This window comes from Pan paniscus, chromosome 5 (genome assembly GCF_029289425.2).
Source record: "Pan paniscus chromosome 5, NHGRI_mPanPan1-v2.0_pri, whole genome shotgun sequence".
NCBI classification, from domain to species: Eukaryota; Metazoa; Chordata; class Mammalia; order Primates; family Hominidae; genus Pan; species Pan paniscus.
In genome coordinates, this window is record NC_073254.2 from 113,451,756 (window position 1) to 113,469,536 (window position 17,781).

The 17,781-nt window shown below is 33.2% G+C and overlaps 1 protein-coding gene across 5 annotated transcripts in view; it reads right to left on the bottom strand.

The window, feature by feature from the left end:
* The window catches only part of EPHA7 (EPH receptor A7), a 178,579-nt gene that overhangs the window by 102,721 nt on the left and 58,077 nt on the right, over positions 1 to 17,781 (bottom strand). For all 5 annotated transcript variants that reach the window (XM_034962538.3, XM_034962537.3, XM_034962535.3 and 2 more), the window contains exons 4-5: positions 14,574 to 14,729; positions 13,033 to 13,368 (exon numbers count right to left, since the gene is read on the bottom strand). In XM_034962538.3, coding sequence (XP_034818429.1) covers positions 13,033 to 13,368; positions 14,574 to 14,729 — 492 coding nt within the window. The remainder of the gene's footprint in view (positions 1 to 13,032; positions 13,369 to 14,573; positions 14,730 to 17,781) is intronic.

The following is a 17,781-nucleotide window of genomic DNA, read 5'->3' on the forward strand; positions in this document are numbered from 1 at the left end:
ATGGTCGAAAAAAGAGTCACCAGGACACTATAATTAAGATCCATTCATCCATTTCATCCTTGGATTGAAGAAAATAATGAAACATCAAAGTAGGCAGGCAGCAGTCTAAAGGAGGTCAGCTGTTGTATTTTCAAACATAACACCAGTGTTTAATGCAGCAAGTGTACCAGAAGTCACTTACAAATTATATTAATATCCGACGTTTGTTGAAATAAGATAATGGCTTTCTGTTCTTTGTTTATATAATTTTCAAAGATAAAGGAAATGTGTCTAAAAATAAAAGACTTATCAGTATTAACAAATACTGCACATAGCAAAAATAAAATTTCCATATTTTTAGGTGGTTATACTTTTTATATTGGCAAGTTCATGATATGGGACATATAATTTAAAATCTACTGGAGAAAGAAGAAGAGATACATGTCTATCTATCTATCATCTATCTAGCATAACACAGTCTCTGTATTAGATGTGTATAAACAGTCCTTTGATTTTATAGCATTTAATATTAATGATACTATCTTAGATGAGAGATAGTTATAAATGCATAGTTTATCTTTGTACAATTAACATCTTTCTTTTTATGACCTTTATTTCTGAGATTATCAGGTTCTCAACAATGAAATTTGTGTGAGGCTATATTTGGGTTCTTGGTGATGTCAGGGATGTGAGAAAATAGGATGAGATGTCAAAACAAGGAGAAAACAAGGTTATGATAATGTATTAGAAAAGAACAAAGGCAGTAATTTTTTCCAAACATAATTCAGACTCATTCTCTGTCTTAAAGTCTTTACCAGTCTGATAAATGTTGTATGAAATCAGCATAAAAAGTAATCTATTACAATTCAATTCAGCCATCATTGAGCTGAATACTCTACTACGTATGCCATAGTGTCAGGCTTTGCTTTTGACCATGGTAAACATCATTATGATAGTTTCTACCTCAAGTTATCAGTAAAAACTGTTTCTCATGGTTCCAAATTTTCAAATCCAGTAGACTTTCTTGTGTCTTCATTCTATTGACCTCCTGTGACACTTGATTCTATGATTAACTTAATGAGAAAATTTCCCTTCCTTTGGTAATTGTGACAGCCCCCTTATTCAACTGGCCTGGCCACCCCTCTTTGGTCTTTGTCATGTGCTTCTGAGATGCTTCCATCCTAACTATTTGTTTTCTCAAAACTTTTTTGTCACACTTTTAAATTATACCTCCACTCCTCTTCCCAGGAGAGGCCACTCATTAACTCACCATCTATAGGCAAAAGATTCCTAAAGCTGTAACATTTAAGCCCTACCACCATTTGAATGCCCATTCTCTTAGGAATATGTATGTACTCATAAAATGTATGAGGTTAAAGAACATATGTTTATTACTGTCTATACATGTCTATACACATAAATACATCAGTTCACAGTGGTATAGTCTGACATAACTAGAGTTAAGGGTGCTGAGTTTAAGAGTATTAGCAGTATTTGAATAATACAATAGTGATATGGCTTAACCAGTTTTGTTTTTACCATCATATACAATTTCCATTATGGATGCTATGCTCAGACAACGTTCTGCATCTTTCTATATGCTGAAGTTAATGACGAAATATTAAAAATTAAGACACTAATTATCTGATGTCAACACGCTATGGATAATTAAGAACTGCATGCTTTAAAGCTGTGCTAATTGTTTTTCACAAATCTTCCTCTGTAGTCCTTGTGTCTTAAACAAGGCAAGCAGCTACACGACTGTATGTACATCTCTGCCATGTATTTTGTCACAGAACATACATCATCTGTTCTGCCTTGTCCCTGACTAATTTTGTTAAGGCTGCAGCAATTATCTCTCCCTTTGTGATTGACCTATTTGTAAATTAAGTGCAGGGAATTTGGGTAATTTTTTCCCAGGGTTCTTAATTGATCCTTGTTCATTGCTTACACTAGTACAAAGGGAACCAAAGTCATAAAAACAATTAAAATTCAAACAAGTAACAATCATGCTTTAGCAGTTGTAACTGACAGATCTGAAAAACAAGATCTTGATAGTGTTCTCTCCTTTACCCTATTACTTGGATCAGTTGGTTAAAACTGTTAATGATTCTTGTGGATCAATGCCTTTTCCTTGTAGCTCTAATTTACTGCATTGGTAGATTAGTACAGATGTTTTTTTGGATGGCTCTGCATCATTCCACCAGATTGCTTGTCTGGATCAAATTTGCTTCAATTCATCACCAACGAAGCAAGGGATAAAATAATCAACATTTACTCCCTCTGAACACATGTAGTGAAAACAGAACAACAACTAAATGCTTGTCCAAATTTAAAGACAATCTCCTATCATTCACCTACATTTCATAGCTTTCAAGGCTATGTCCCTTAGCTGATCCAGGGCTGAAAATGGTGTATATGATTGACAGTGGCAGTGCATAGGAATTGGGATTGGGGGAAAACCTAAATATGTACTTAAAATTTATGGGCCCATGTTTTTACTACTGTCGTCATCATTATTACCAATTCATATTATGTGTCTTTGTCTTTACATGAATAATGTATGAAATTACTATCCATTGGCTTTTCATTCTCTGAAATGCAGCTTATTGATTTCTTGCTCTTAAATGAAATTTTTCTGAAACTGTGTCTGTCTCCACAATGCTACCGCTTCAATAACACTTAGAGAAATGGGCAGGATAGCTAGCTACATAAAAACTAATTCATGACTCATGGAACAAAACCTGTTTGTACCATAGAACCAAGCAAATCAGGTAACTGGTTTCAGTCAAGGAAGGATTAACCAAAAACACTTCTTTAGTCAATGTATATTGGAAACCTATTACAAATGTGTTAGTTTGTATTCTTGGCAGGGTATTACTAAAATATAACATATTTGTTATTTTTTATGATTTATAATTGTTTACTATCTCCAGAAAAAGAGACTGTATTCAATATATATTTACCTAAGTTTATGCCCTGAAAAACTTTGCATATTTTATTTAAGTTCCTCCTGTTAACTTGCTTTTTGTATTTTTCCCCTAAAAGTAAAGAGCATGTGGTCCAGTTAGTCACATTTTACTTAAAACAGATTTTCTATATATCACTTGAACAAACTTCTTTACTCTAAAGTGGCTATTTATTTGCAAATATTATTTTAGTAGATGAATATTCAGCTTACAAACTTCTTTACTCTAAAGTGGCTATTTATTTGCAAATATTATTTTAGTAGATGAATATTCAGCTTACTTACAATGTCTACTACATAAACTCGCAATTGCAAAATAAACGATCTTCTATTAAGGGCAATACATGTAATAAGAATTACTTTATATAATTCCATCATTATGGACTATTCCAGGATAATGATCCTAATGGGAAGTCATATTTTTTGAAGAGGATGCTTAAATTTAACAAATTACAAATTTGTATCTCCAAAATATAGAGCTATAAACACTTTTTCCTAAGAAAATCCTGAAATGGTACTGACTGCTTAATCTTGTAGAAATTATTAGGTTAAAATTGCCAAGAATTTGACAAACTTACCCAAGCTACAAAACTTGGGAACAAAATTTATTATAACTTTTATATTGGATGTTCTGTTACCATCAATGTATCACCTTCTAAAATTTATTAGATGATTAACTGGCTCTGTTAAAAAATAAAAACCTGTCTTGGACATTGAAAATAAAACATTACTATTGGTCATTTTCTGCTACTTACAAAGGTACTGCACTAAACAAGTTAAGGGTTTTTTGGAGGGGAAAAATCATAAAAATGCATAAAATTTCTACCACTGTCATTTCTTGTCCCATAAATAAAATTTTACATGCCTTAGCTGTCCTCATGCATATGGAAAATAAAGACTTTTCAGGATGGAATTAAATTATCTCAGGGATGAGTATTAGTCTGCATTTGTTGCTATAAGAAAATACCACAGACTGAGGGGCTTAAATTGAAATTTGTTTTCTCACAGTTCTGAGGGCTAGAAGTCCCAAGTCAAGGTCCAACAGATTTCAGTTTCTGCTGAAGCCTCTCTTTCTGGCTTGGGGATGGCCATCTTCTTGCTATGTGCTCACATGGCCTTTCTCAGTGTGTGTGGAGGAAAGTATACAGTTACATTGGGGGTTAGGGCTTCAGCATAGGAATTTTGAGGGGACACAATTCCATCACAGCAGTAGAATAACTGGGTTATTGCAAAAAATGAACTCTTGCTTCCCATGTATGTAAACATCATTATTTACAAAGTAGCAATTCAAAGATCAAAGAATTTAAGAAAAGATAAAGAAGCATTAAATTGGAAATATGAGAAGCAACTTAAAATACTCTATACAAGGATTTTTTCAAGAGTCTACTAAGAGCATGTCCATTAAACAGTATGCAGATCAACTTGTCACCGTAACCTCAACATAAGCCTATTTCATTACAAATATTAACCATATCAGAAAAGGATAGTTTTGACAACTCAGAAAGATACTGGGACTGGAGATCAGGGAGCTGAGGTGGCAAGATTAGGGTGTGGGGATGAGAACACAGGTTACTTAGAGGTATTTCCTTATGTATGTTTTAATTGAGAAGAGTCATGGCACAGTGATGTGCTGTAGCCTTAAAGCTGTCACCAAACCAAAAAAAATACAAAAATATTAAAACCTAAATATACCAAACTATAAAAAATATTAAAATAATGTATGAAAAGCTGATATTATTTTCCTAGGTACTAAAGAAAGCATCTCCAATCCTGATCTCTGTGCTTCTACATATTCAATGTTATATAAAAGATATAAATTAATTATATTTTCAACAAGCTTTCAAAATATGAAGCATTACGAAAGTTTTCAAAGTTAAGGTTTATTTGTACCTTTAATATTTTATAAGAAGGTTAAGCTTTTGTTTAAAATTCCTGCGTAAATACCACATTATGGCTGTAAACAGTTTAAGATTTTAAATATATTTACAGTTTTAGGACCAAATTGCAAAATGACTATACTTGAAATTATTAACTTATGTACTCATTGCATAATTTAAATAACATTATATCATTTGAATTAAATTAATGTCTTCTGTAACAACCTAGATAGTCTAAGAAATTTTCTTTGCATATTACAGTATACAAAGAATTTATGTACTCAGCCAACAAATATTTACTAACCATCTACCCTGGGCCCAATATGTTGATGGGGCTAGAGAGTATGATCAAAGGTACCGCCATTTTCTTATAACATGAAGCCTAAGAGGAAAGATAAACTTTTCACAACTAATATGTGAAGAATATTACAAATATATGATACACTTCGTATAAGACCATATCACAGAAACATGTAATTTTCTCTTAAACTTACATGATAAATTCGGAATGTGAAGATACTGTGCAAACATATGGGCCTTTACGTGTAAAGGAATCAACATGTTTTATACTAAGCACTACATAAATCCTGGTTATTAGTATTAATGTCAACATGGTAGTATGTTACCTAATTAAAATTTTATTAAAATAGTTATCTAAAATATCATCCTTTTTGTATGTTTTAATAACTTACAGCCACTAAATAAAAATGTAAATGTATCTATATATATATGTTTTCATATTTATGGTGTCACAAAAATACTTAAATAAATTTCACTAACAGTCTAAAGTTACTCCTTGTTTAAGCAAAGCATATGAATTACTAAAATGTCATGCCCTGCAGGGCATGAATTAGAATGACTAAATCCTGCACTTTCGGATACCTCAGGTTTATAAAATGTCTAAATGTAACAGAAATGCATATTTTGAACAGTTTACTGTTAAAGGAAATTTATTCGATTGATTCTCTGCTGCAGATGGCATAGGTGTACATATGAATGTATGTTTTAATAACAATAACACTATCTCTACAAAATGGTTCCTGTTTTTTGCATTTATATATTTTTAACCTAGTGATAAAACAATTATGCCTTGTTTCACCCTGTGGAGAATGCTGTGTTTAATATTACTTTATATAACCAATAAATGTTCTAAAATAAGAAAATATATTTTCTCAATATCATGTTCCTTTAAAATATAAATCAATCTTATATATTCCTAACAAGTATAAAAATACACAAATTTAAATGGAATTAATTTACTTATTAAAAGACATATAACTTGATGTGTGTGCATTAAATCATTGAAAAGAGACGATCTACGTTAATTTATGAGAAAACAATCACAGTTGAGTCACATTAATTCATGTGAGTGAAGCTACTTCTGACAAATAAAGAAAATGATTGTTGGTTTTGTCTTTTTTGGGGATAATTTTGCTTATGTATAATGTTATATCACATGACTCAGGTTATATTTCATCTGGTACATTATATAAACATTACAAATCAAAGTAAAGGGAATACTGACGCAAATCTTTATTTTGGCTGAGAAATTAGATCTGGGCATTGAAAAACACAGGAAAGTCAGTCAGTTTAAAATATGCAGGGCTATTTTTAAAGTTTCTTGAAGAAAGATAATAAAACAGTAATGAGAAGGCAAATGCTATATTTAGCAATGCTATCCCACAAAGATTACATTTGTTAATATTCTCAGGAAATAACACTTCTTAGTAGGTCTCCTTTTCACTTAACAGCTCTTATCACTGACCGTTAAACCAATCTGCAAATTCTCGTGTAATGGATTATGGAGCTACATTTTTAAAGATAGCACTCTATGATAAGATTGCATAAACGCTTAATAATTTTGAGGTAAGAAGTGTATTTGATTGCAATCATTTGGGTCATCACTATATAATTTACCGTGTGACCTTTGTAAAGTCATTCGAACCCTCAAAATTTTACTTTTAAAATGATATCAGTTCTTGTCTTAACAACTCCACAAATTTAGTTCAAATTTTAATATAATCTGAGTGAGTGTCATATAGATCATTCATCCATACACAACAAAATTGATGATGGGGATAAAATATAATTCTTTTTGAGAGACTCTAAAGAGACCTTTGAAGATAGTTGAGATGTCTCCACACCATAATGGCAGATTCTTTGAAGCCTTCTTATATTTTCAGAAACTGTATGTTTTGCACATTTTTTCCACAGTATCACTAGGCAGGAATTTTTTTTTTTTTAACAAACGACTATATGTAATACGTGAAATGTACTGCGGAAGATACACAAAAGTTTAAGTTAAACCAGGGTCAATCTGTTACTTTCCTGTTCAAAAACACTCAGGTTTCCCCGCTGTCTATCAGAAAAGATTCTTTTCCTAAAAATAAAAATTCCCCAGTAATCTTTCCCACAAATCTTTATTCATCCAGTTCATACCATTATTCCATAATCACACTCTGAATGCTGCCACTCTTATTCTTTTGCATAATTTAACCCTCTATAATGGATATTGTAATGGGCTGCCCACATTCTCCTTAGAAAAGGACTAAAGAAATTATTTGCCCAGCTGCCGAGATATTTGCCAGAAAACAGGCCTCAGTTCCCTGCCTAATTTAGAATTTCCTTTCTGAAAAGTAACACCTTGCTCATTCCTAGGAAAAACTGCAACCCATGTCTGGACAACATAGACGTATATAACTGTCACCTAGGGACAACCTGAGGGTTCATTACAGGTAGAGCACTCCCCATGGAGTTGGCTGATGATTCCAATGAGACCCCATCACAGCTCAGCCCTGCTCTGCTTGGTCCTGCTTGCTTCCCTTCTCTCTGATGGTGTTGATCCCAAACATTCTTCCTAATAAAACTCATGCACGCTAATCTCCATATAAGTATTTGCTTCCTGGGGAGCCCAACTTGAGAAACTATCCCTAACCTCTTTCAAGAGGTTTCAGTTTTCATCCTAATTCCTTCCGGATGCTTTCCAGAGCATTAAAATAGTTATCACTCTCATTAAAAACTGTAGTATATGTACAGTATCACTCACCTATTAATAGTGTACAGTGAATAGTGTAGCATAGTGATACGTTTGTACTCTATACTGAGATACTACTTTATTTATTTAGTTATAAATATATGTGGAGGTCTGAGAGGTCTTATGCCCCAAATCTCTCAGTTGCCTATGGGGAAAATATGAGGCCAAAAAAGTTAGGTGACTCAACTTTGACACTCTTTTCATGCACATTTTACATTTCAAAAAGTACCAGGAACATAGTAAGTGTTCAATAAATAGTAATATTTTAATTACTGCTCTTATAATTGTTTCAGGACAGTAACACACCTTTTTATTCTAATAAATGTACCTGGAATTAAGCTATTTGCTCAATTTTTACAATATGACGAGTCAAATAGTGTACCACTTGAGGAGAAAATTCTAGTATAAAGAGGTGAAGTAACTTGTCTAAAATCATGTAATTATGTCATCTAATATCAAATAATAAGTCTTTTCTATTAATGCCTTAATGGTTTCACTCTTGTATAATGATTTAATTTTTCTGGTTTTCCCATTGGCCTAATTCCACAACATTTTTTGTACAGCTAGTATGCAGAAAAGACTGTATTTGATGGTGGTGACACAGATAAACATGACACAGTTCCTGACTTGAAGGATAATTGCTAAGTCATCTATTTCCCTTTGAGGAGAGACCACATATTACAATTGCTTAAATAATCCCAGAGTGAATGAAGTATTAAAGAAAGAAACAGCATTTTTTGAGTGATCTGTTTTTATTAACGTTCATACTTCTGCATACTACTTCTGTGCTACCATACTTAGTCTCAGGAAGGAAGGTAGTGGCAATTACCATGTTCTGATTACAGAAAAGGGGTAGTATTCTTCAGGGCCTAGAATAGGATTTACTTTTATACTCTTACATCTAGCAAAATCACATCCATTCTGAAACTCTAGACTGACTAACATCTTTTATGGAAGGGCTTTCATTTGTTCTCTGAATGAATCATTCTTCAGAGTTTTGTACTTTGTTCCCAATGTTGTTCTACAACATTATAATAAAGTGTTCTATTGTTAGATACTTAAGAAGAGAACCATTCTTTACCTTCCTATCCTTAGCATCCCCCATAGTGCTTGACATGCACTAGGTACTTAGTGTAGTTGGACAAACTAATATTAAAAAGCAGCACTTAAATAGTGCTTAAGAATGGAAAACTATGGAATACTATGCAGCCACAAAAAAGAACAAGATCGTGTCCTTTGCAGTGACATGGATGAAGTGGGTGGGCATTATCCTTAGCAAACTAACACAGGAAGAGAAAACCAAATACCACATGTTCTTACTTATAAGTGGGAGCTAAATGATGAGAACACAGGGACACACAGAAGGGAACAACACACACTGGGGCCTACTGTGGGGTGGAGGGTGGCCAGAGGGAGAGGATTAGCAAAAATAACAAATGAGCAGTAGGCTTAATACCTGGGTGATGAAATAATCTATACAACTAATTCCCATGACACAAGTTTGCCTATGTAACAAACCTGCACATGTACCACTGAACTTAACATAAAAGGTTAAAAAAGGCATTTTTTAAAGAGAACTTTTAAATATAAGGAAGAATAAGGGTCATAATGTCATAAATTAAATACATATGTTTTCCCCCTACTTCTATATTTTAAAAAATATCTCCATTGTACGTAACTTGATCTTTCTGACTTCAGCCTTAATAGATCAATATAATTACTAACAAAACAACAAGAACAAAAATGTATGGTTCAGCCAGCTTGTGTATGGCATGTTCATGATAAGTAAATATTAAAAGTATATAAATATGAATATTAAAATATGCTTTTCAATACAAATCTATCTTAAAGCTAAGGTTTACATAAGAACCTCTATCATAAGATAATTGATAACTAGATAAGTCATATTTTTTACAGGCCAAACAAAATTAATTTCTCCCTCTTCCAATGTTATAATACGTTAACTGCCAATTCTGCACTCACATTATTTTCCCTCATGCTTCTGCAGATAAAGAAATTGGTCCATTTTGCCTTGACAGGTTCCCAAAGAGTTACATAAAAAGAGGACTAATTGGCATTCATTTTGCTATTCACTGCATTAGCATTTTTATGGCAATGTATGAGTTTAGTTTCCTCTAACATCATCTCACTTAACACGATAATACAGGAAGGTAGGTATTATTTTATCCCCATTTTTTTTTCATGAGGAGTTTAGTGATCGACCCAAAATGTATATACCTCATAGAGGTAGACTAGAAACTAGAACTCAGGGCCCTTGATACCAATGGCCCTATTCTTCCTGTGAGCAAAGGATATTCAATACACTTCTACTCACACAAATACTGGTAAAGGGTCTTGTGCTCCAAACTCAAAACTTAACAGAAAAGGAACTACAAAGTACACACACTACCTTTCAAGCACTGGCTGATTATTTGTTATCCTGACTCTCTAAGCTTTCCCAGAATCATGAAATTCTCTTAATAAACCCTTTTATGCTAGGCATCAGTGGATTGCTGAGGAGGAAGATAACCAACCAGAAATATAGACTTAAATTCACTGTTGAAGTGATTTCAGCATAAACTAGGTTGGAAATGATGCTATTTGTTTAATGGAGAATGATAATTTCAAGGGTTTTACAGGGTTCCTTGGATAGTTTTGAACTCGGACAAAGTTTCAAATCACCCCCCTTTAGGAAGAGCAAAAATATGGTAATGGAGGGAACTGAGTATACTCACACAAAATAACAATAGTCACTAACACATTCCAAATTTCCTCTGTTAGAAAAAGTTAACTGTAAATTCATGAGTTTTAGCATTTGAGATGTAGTCAGACTAGGCAATCATGAATTAGTATTTTAATACAAAACTGCAAACCTAGTTTTTTAACCTTTATTTATGTTTATGTTATTTAATAAATGTATAGGTATTCTTTTTATCATTTTTTCTTTTCATCGAGGTATAATTTAAATACCATAAAATGTACTCATTTTAATATACGATTAAGTATTTTTAGTATATTTACAGGATTGTTGTACAATCATCACAATATATTTATTGTACATTTAAATCAACCTCCCCCACAAATAAAGCAAAAAAAAAAAAAAAACCCTCCAGCCAACCTAGTTTGTTCTTAACCAGAAGGGAATCAACATCCAAAGCCATTTTACATAACAACTGCGAAATATTTGATTCCAGAAACTTACAGAAATTTGATAATATATTTAGCCTGTATAGTATTAACTTGAGAAATCAAACAATAGACATTTTAGGAACATGAAAAGACATCCCCAAAGTGGCCAATTTGGCAAACACTATTTCTGGTATCAGTTCAGCATCACCTGGTTATATTCAAAAATAAAAATGTCACTTCTTGATATTAGCAGGAATAAAAGAATGTCATTCTAACTTAGTAGAACCAAGTTTATATTAATGCTTCCAAAAGATAGCTCTTATGTCAAAATCATAAACCTAAAAACGTTTCAAATCCACTCACTGCAAAGTTATGACAACAAATTTATATATAAAACAACACAAGTGGAACTATCTTATGACAACAGCATTTTAAAATAAATAGGATAAATATTGCTAATAAAAGAGGTAAGTCCAAAGTAAAATAGGTAAGTCCAGGTAATTAGCTAAATCACTTATTTTTTGTCTAATTATTAAAGATTTACATTTCTATGTTTTACCTCCCGATATCTGCTCTTATAAATAGGAGATCTGATTCAAACAGCCTTTGAAATAAGCATCAGAATGAAACCTTTAGAATAAAAACCCACTAATTTGTTAAAAAATGGTAAGCCTGAGATCATATACATAGTTTTCATTATGTAGATATAATCTAAATAGGTAACAGTTGGTTAAAATTAGCACGGAAATGAAGAATAGATTAGTCTGTGTCCAGGAATTTGGGATAATACTGGTTGCTTTTAGACAGCCAGCCAAAGACCAAGAGGACCTTGTTATTAGCTTGTTACATTGTTCACACAACACACTACTCTAGTAAAGGCCCGATTTTAATATTGTTGATAACGTAGCACTTTGTTGCATTTACTACATAGCATCTATCTTCAGCAATAAGAATTTTTGAAAAGACTGAGAAAGCCCCTAATTTCTGAGATTTCCTTCAGCAGTAAGATTTTTCTGAAGGTTTAGAAAGTCTCCAATTCGTATTTTCCAAAACATACCTAACCACAACAAAGAATAACTTAAGGAGGGCATTTCAAGTGCCAGTAAGAAAATAAGTGTAAACTACCTTTAGGCTAAGCTACAAGTGCACTATTATCATGGTTATGCCATTTCTTCTGAAATCCTCATGAAATCTGCCATTTATTCGAATATAAAAATGCAAATTAATATGATCACAAATCTACTGATGAACTTAAAATTCCCTCATGCATATTAAAATGCAGACTCGTCATATATTACAAAGACCATAGTCTATGTAGTAAAAAATTGGGTAACATTATGTGAGACAATGAAGCCAACTCTTTCATTATTCCTAATTATCATGTAGTTTATGATCATGAGCATAACAAACAAAAAGGTAAAAGTGTGAATACATCCTTTATTTCATTTTGACCACTATTTTCACTCCCCTCCTCTAGATCTTTCAGTGGAGTTATTTGTTTTATAGCAGTCTTAAGGGTTTACAATTTTATCTCCTTTTTTTTTTTTTTTCCGGAGACAAGAGTCTTAGTCTGTCACTCATGCTGGAGTGCAGTGGCACGATCTCGGCTCACTGCAACTTCTGCCTCCCAGGTTCAAGTGATTCTCCTGCCTCAGCCTCTCAAGTAACTGGGACTACAGGTGTGCACCACCATGCCCGGCTAATTCTTGTATTTTTAGTAGAGATGGGGTTTCTTGTTGCCCAGGCTGGTCTCGAACTGCTGACCTTGTGATCTGCCCGCCTCAGCCTCCCAAAATGCTGGGATTACAGGTGTGAGCCACCGCGCCTGGCCAATTTTATCTCCTTTTATTTCTCCTGCCAGATCTCTGAAGATGTTAATGAGTACACTAATGGTGTAACAAGCAACAGGAAAAGTTAAAGCTGTAAATAATCAACAAGCTGGAAGAATCAAGCTCTGTGCAGAGAAACTAACTAAATGTTCAAGTAAGACACCTCATTTAGGTAGTCACATTATTTCATTCAGTGAAGATAAACACAAAACATACCTGCTTGACCAGTGGTGATACTGACAGCAGCAAAGAGCCTCTGGGATCGGCTTAAGTCAGAAACTCCATTTACAGCTTCAACTTCAAAAGTATAATTAGCGTGGGCTAGCAGGTCCATGACAGTGACATAGTTATCCTCTAATCCAGTCTGCTGGGGCATGTATCCAATGTTACTCCCACAGGGAACACATTCGCCCTGCTCCCAACTGCACCGCTTACACAATATTCTGTAGGTCACATCGTTTCTTCCCCCATTGTCTGCAGGAGGACTCCATTCCAAACTTACTGTGGTTTGGTTGATGTTGAAAATGAGGTTCTGTGGTGCAGATGGAGGCCCTTGGGAAACCAAGAATAAATAAGTAAATAAGCAAAAATAGAAAAAAAAAACATACAAACAAAAAGAACAAAAGGATCTGTGTGGGGCATTAAGCTAGTAGCTCAATTACCAAAGAGAAAACGAGTTGAAATGCTTTCTTTCACATAAACATTTCATTACCTTTACTAGAAAAGCTGTATAAAAGCCTCCTTGAATTCACTTGGCAAGAGGCTTTATTTATTTTCCTTTTAATACGTCAAAATGAAAACAGGATAACAACTGTCTTTGTACTTTTGCCACAGTCTTTAACTATTTTCCTTCCAAGCAATTAAAACAGTACAGTTAATGCACCTAAAAAAAACAGCTGTGCAGTAGTTTAAAAATAGTTCTCCTTTTAACCACATAACAGGGAATACATTTATTCATTTTAATATACTCAAGAATGATTTATAGCAATGTCTGGATTGGCTTTGGATTTGGATCTCTCAAACATTCATTAATTGAAGAACCAAGATGTGAGATTTGCTCTATTTAGTGAGATCTGCTCTGTTTAGTAATGGAATTTTAATTCAGAAACCATTACTTTTTAATAACATTTAATATCCATGCAAGACCCTAACAACTTATTTTTTCTTTTTGAGACGAGGTTTCATTCTTATTGTCCAAGCTGGAGTGTAGTGGCACAATCTCGGCTCACTGCAACCTCCGCCTCCCAGGTTCAAGTGATTCTCCTGCTTCAGTCTTCCGAGTAGCTGGGATTACAGGTGGGCGCCACCATTCCCAGCTAATTTTTGTATTTTTGGTAGAGACGGGGTTTCACCATGTTGGCCAGGCTAGTCTCGAACTCCTGACCTCAGGTGATTATGATCCACCCGCCTTGGCCTCCCAAAGTGCTGGGATTACAGGCATGAGCCACCCTGCCTGACCGACCCTAATAACTTTTAATTTTACTTATGATTCTTATGAGATACATGTGAAAAATATTAAAATGCATCTTAATTTTGCAGACGTGGAAAAACACCAAAGTTGATGTAAGATATATTTATATTACTAAACCTATCTGCTTATGAAGGAAAATTTTCTTATCTTAATATTTTAAAATAATTTTAATATTTAAGTATAATTAAGAATGTATCACAAATTCAATATCTATTTCATTGATGTCACAACAGTACAAATGAGTGGAAGGGATTGGAAAGTCCTTTACTTTCATAATACAACTCACTTGTGCATGCAACGTACGGTGGGTCAGATGGAGCCCTGTAATACCCATCTTCACATTCACATCTGGAGGAGCCTTCTTTATCAGAAAAACTGTGAGTTGGACAACGAGAGCACTGAAGATCTTGAGAGGAAGACTTGTAGAACCCACGGCCACAGGCTGGGTATGCAAAAGAAAGCAAAAATTGAGACATGAGAGCAAATCGATCTTTAAAGAAAAATTGTATTATTTAGCAAGGAATCAAATATTAAATTTGATGTATGTAAAACAAGCTCTTTATGATAAAATATTCATTTTAGGGTATTTCACTAGCCAAATGTTATGATAGTTCATCTTAAAACAAAATAATACAAACAAAATGATACAGCAAACTTGCACCTGCAGTTGGCACCAGGCCAAAGTCTGGAGCAGAAAACTGAATACAGGCATAATTTATTTAGCCAAAACCTTAGAACATTTAATTCCGATATATAATTCAAATTTAACTTGGATTTCAACATAATTAACTGTTTGTTGGTCTGCATTAGAACACTTCAAGTTATGTTTTCTTAATATAATATAGCTTTAAACTAACTTTTGACATGTTGATTTGGTTCATGTTGAAAAACATTAATGTAACTTTAATTACCAGACTAGAAATAAATAACTATGTAAAATTTTTCACCTGAAAATGATAGAAATATATTTTCCCAAATTTTCAGGAAACTCCAAGATAGAATTTCAACCAATTTAAGTTATAAGGCAGGCTGGTTTCCACTAAGTGAACTTCTTTGTTACTAAAAATAATGAAATCCTATGAATAGGAGATGGCTGCACCACCAGAAACAAGGGGAAAGCCATCAACGGCAAGTAGATTATGGCCCTGTTTGTCCTCTGCCGAGAGAGGGTTAGGGTGCAATCACACTAACACAGCAACTTTTCTCAGCAACAAACAGAGATGGACAGCGAGCATTTCTGCCACCTCCTAATGAAGTTGCTCTTATTCATTTAGATTCTGTAATTAAATCCAGTAACAGTGTACCATTTAATATCACTGGACATTTCATATATTTATATTTATTTTCAATGAAAATTTAGCAAGTTATTTTTACATTATTTCAATAATTTTTATTAATATTATATATTGAAGAAATTCAATCTATTCTTCATATTTATTAAATAAACATCTACTTAAATTTCAGTAACCTTCATATTTAGCTAAAAGAAAATCATATCTGTAAAGAAAAGTTAGTGAAAATTTAACATAAATAAAAATTTAGCATTTAATTTATTGGCTGAAAGTTCATTTAATATTCTCCACTTGGGTATTATGCAAAAAATTAACCACATTTTTCACTCTGCGGGGCATGGAAAGCAAGAACAATCCTAAAGTACTGAGATGTCATAGTTTCCAGAAAACAGTTGAGTCATCCCTTAACTTCTGTTCAAATGCTGAATTTTAACGCACAGTTTTGATATATTTGGGAGCTCAAAATAATTTAGGGGGCATCAAGAAAGTAGATTTACATTAACAAGATAGGTATTTTATATAATTTAAAGACTCAATTTAAAGGTATGTTATGTTGTGAATATAGATCCATCGATCAATAGATGATAGAGAGAGAGAGAGAGAGAGAGAGAGATAGAGATAGACAGATAGATTTATACATGGCTACAACCATCTCATTGTAAATTTATGACCCACTACTGCCCTCAGAAGCCAGTTGGCTATGTTGTCTTTAGTTGGCTTCTCAATTAATACAAGAGGAAAGCAGTTACAAAAACATTAAGCAAAGATGCATAATGCATCTTCACTTGTTTTCAATAGCAATTATTGCAAATATAAGGCATAGAGAGAACAATGATATTGATTACTAAACATTATAACAAAAATATACAACCTTAAAATGTTTCTAAATATATGATCTTGTCACATTAAAAAATATGGTTAACAGAAAGGATAAAGGGTTTAGCTTAGATTTCTCGGGATGGAAATTCTTCTTTTTTAAAATATTCATTGTATCTTGCTTTATGTATTATTTGTAATTCAAAGATCAGAGACAACATTCCATAAAACAGAGAAAGCAATGCTTTACTCACAACTCGCTGTCTGAGACATTAAGGCCTGGAGAAGTAAAACAAACAACCAAAGTAGACATACAGACAAATAAGAGGTGTGTGCTGACAAGTTTTTGATGACATTGTGTGTATGTTTACTGTTTTACAGGGCAAGGAGGTTATGGGGGGACAATGGCAACACGATTTAACATTTCCAAAATGATGTTTACTAGTGGAATTCCTCAGAATTCTCATTCTCCCATTGCAAATAAAAGCCTCTAAATAAAGGCTGATTCCCCTTTTTCCACAAATGAGGTGCATTTCTTGCTCAACTTACATGATTTCAAGAATCTATATGATACTAATGCAGAGAAATTTCAAACTCTTATCACTTAACTTTCAAATTACGTTGAATTCTGTTACCCTTTTAACAGATGGGAAAACAGATTTAAAGCAAAAGTAACCTGAGTTCTTCCAATAATTCTGGATAGGATATTTGTCTAGGATAAAACTGGATTTAAAACACAGGACTACTGACACTCAGCCTTATGCTATTCTACCATCATCATTTACTGTTAAAAGAGCCAAAGTTTGACACTTACGTAATGGGACTCAAGGGCTTTAGCTACCCTAAAACTTAATTTTCAATGGATCCTTATTATTTTTATTATACATTTTTACTAATTGAAAGCTATTACTTTAACTTAGAAAGCTATGAAATAATATCCCAACATACCTTAAGAAGAGATATTAAACGGATATTGTCAATTTCACTATGAATTTTGACACTGATGATACCTGCACAATTATGGAATATATGTATGACTATCATTAAATATATAAAGGCAATACCGGAAAAATGTGATCATAAAAGTCTTAACATTTTTTCTTTGAAGTAATATTCTGTCTCAGTTCAGTTAATATTGAAAATAATAAGTTGAAGCAAGCCAGTTTTCATTTGATCTCAAAGGAAACTACCAATTTAGAGTTATTGAAAGTAAGTACAAAAGCGCTGGAGCAATGGTGTTGAGAGTAAAGCCAAGAACATGCAAAAAAACCAAAAGCAGTACCTCTTATGATAACAGTGATCTACTGGGTGGAAAAAGCTTGGGAAAGCAGTAACAGATGCTCTTAACATTAGAAATTGTGATAAGATATCTACACGAAATACCTA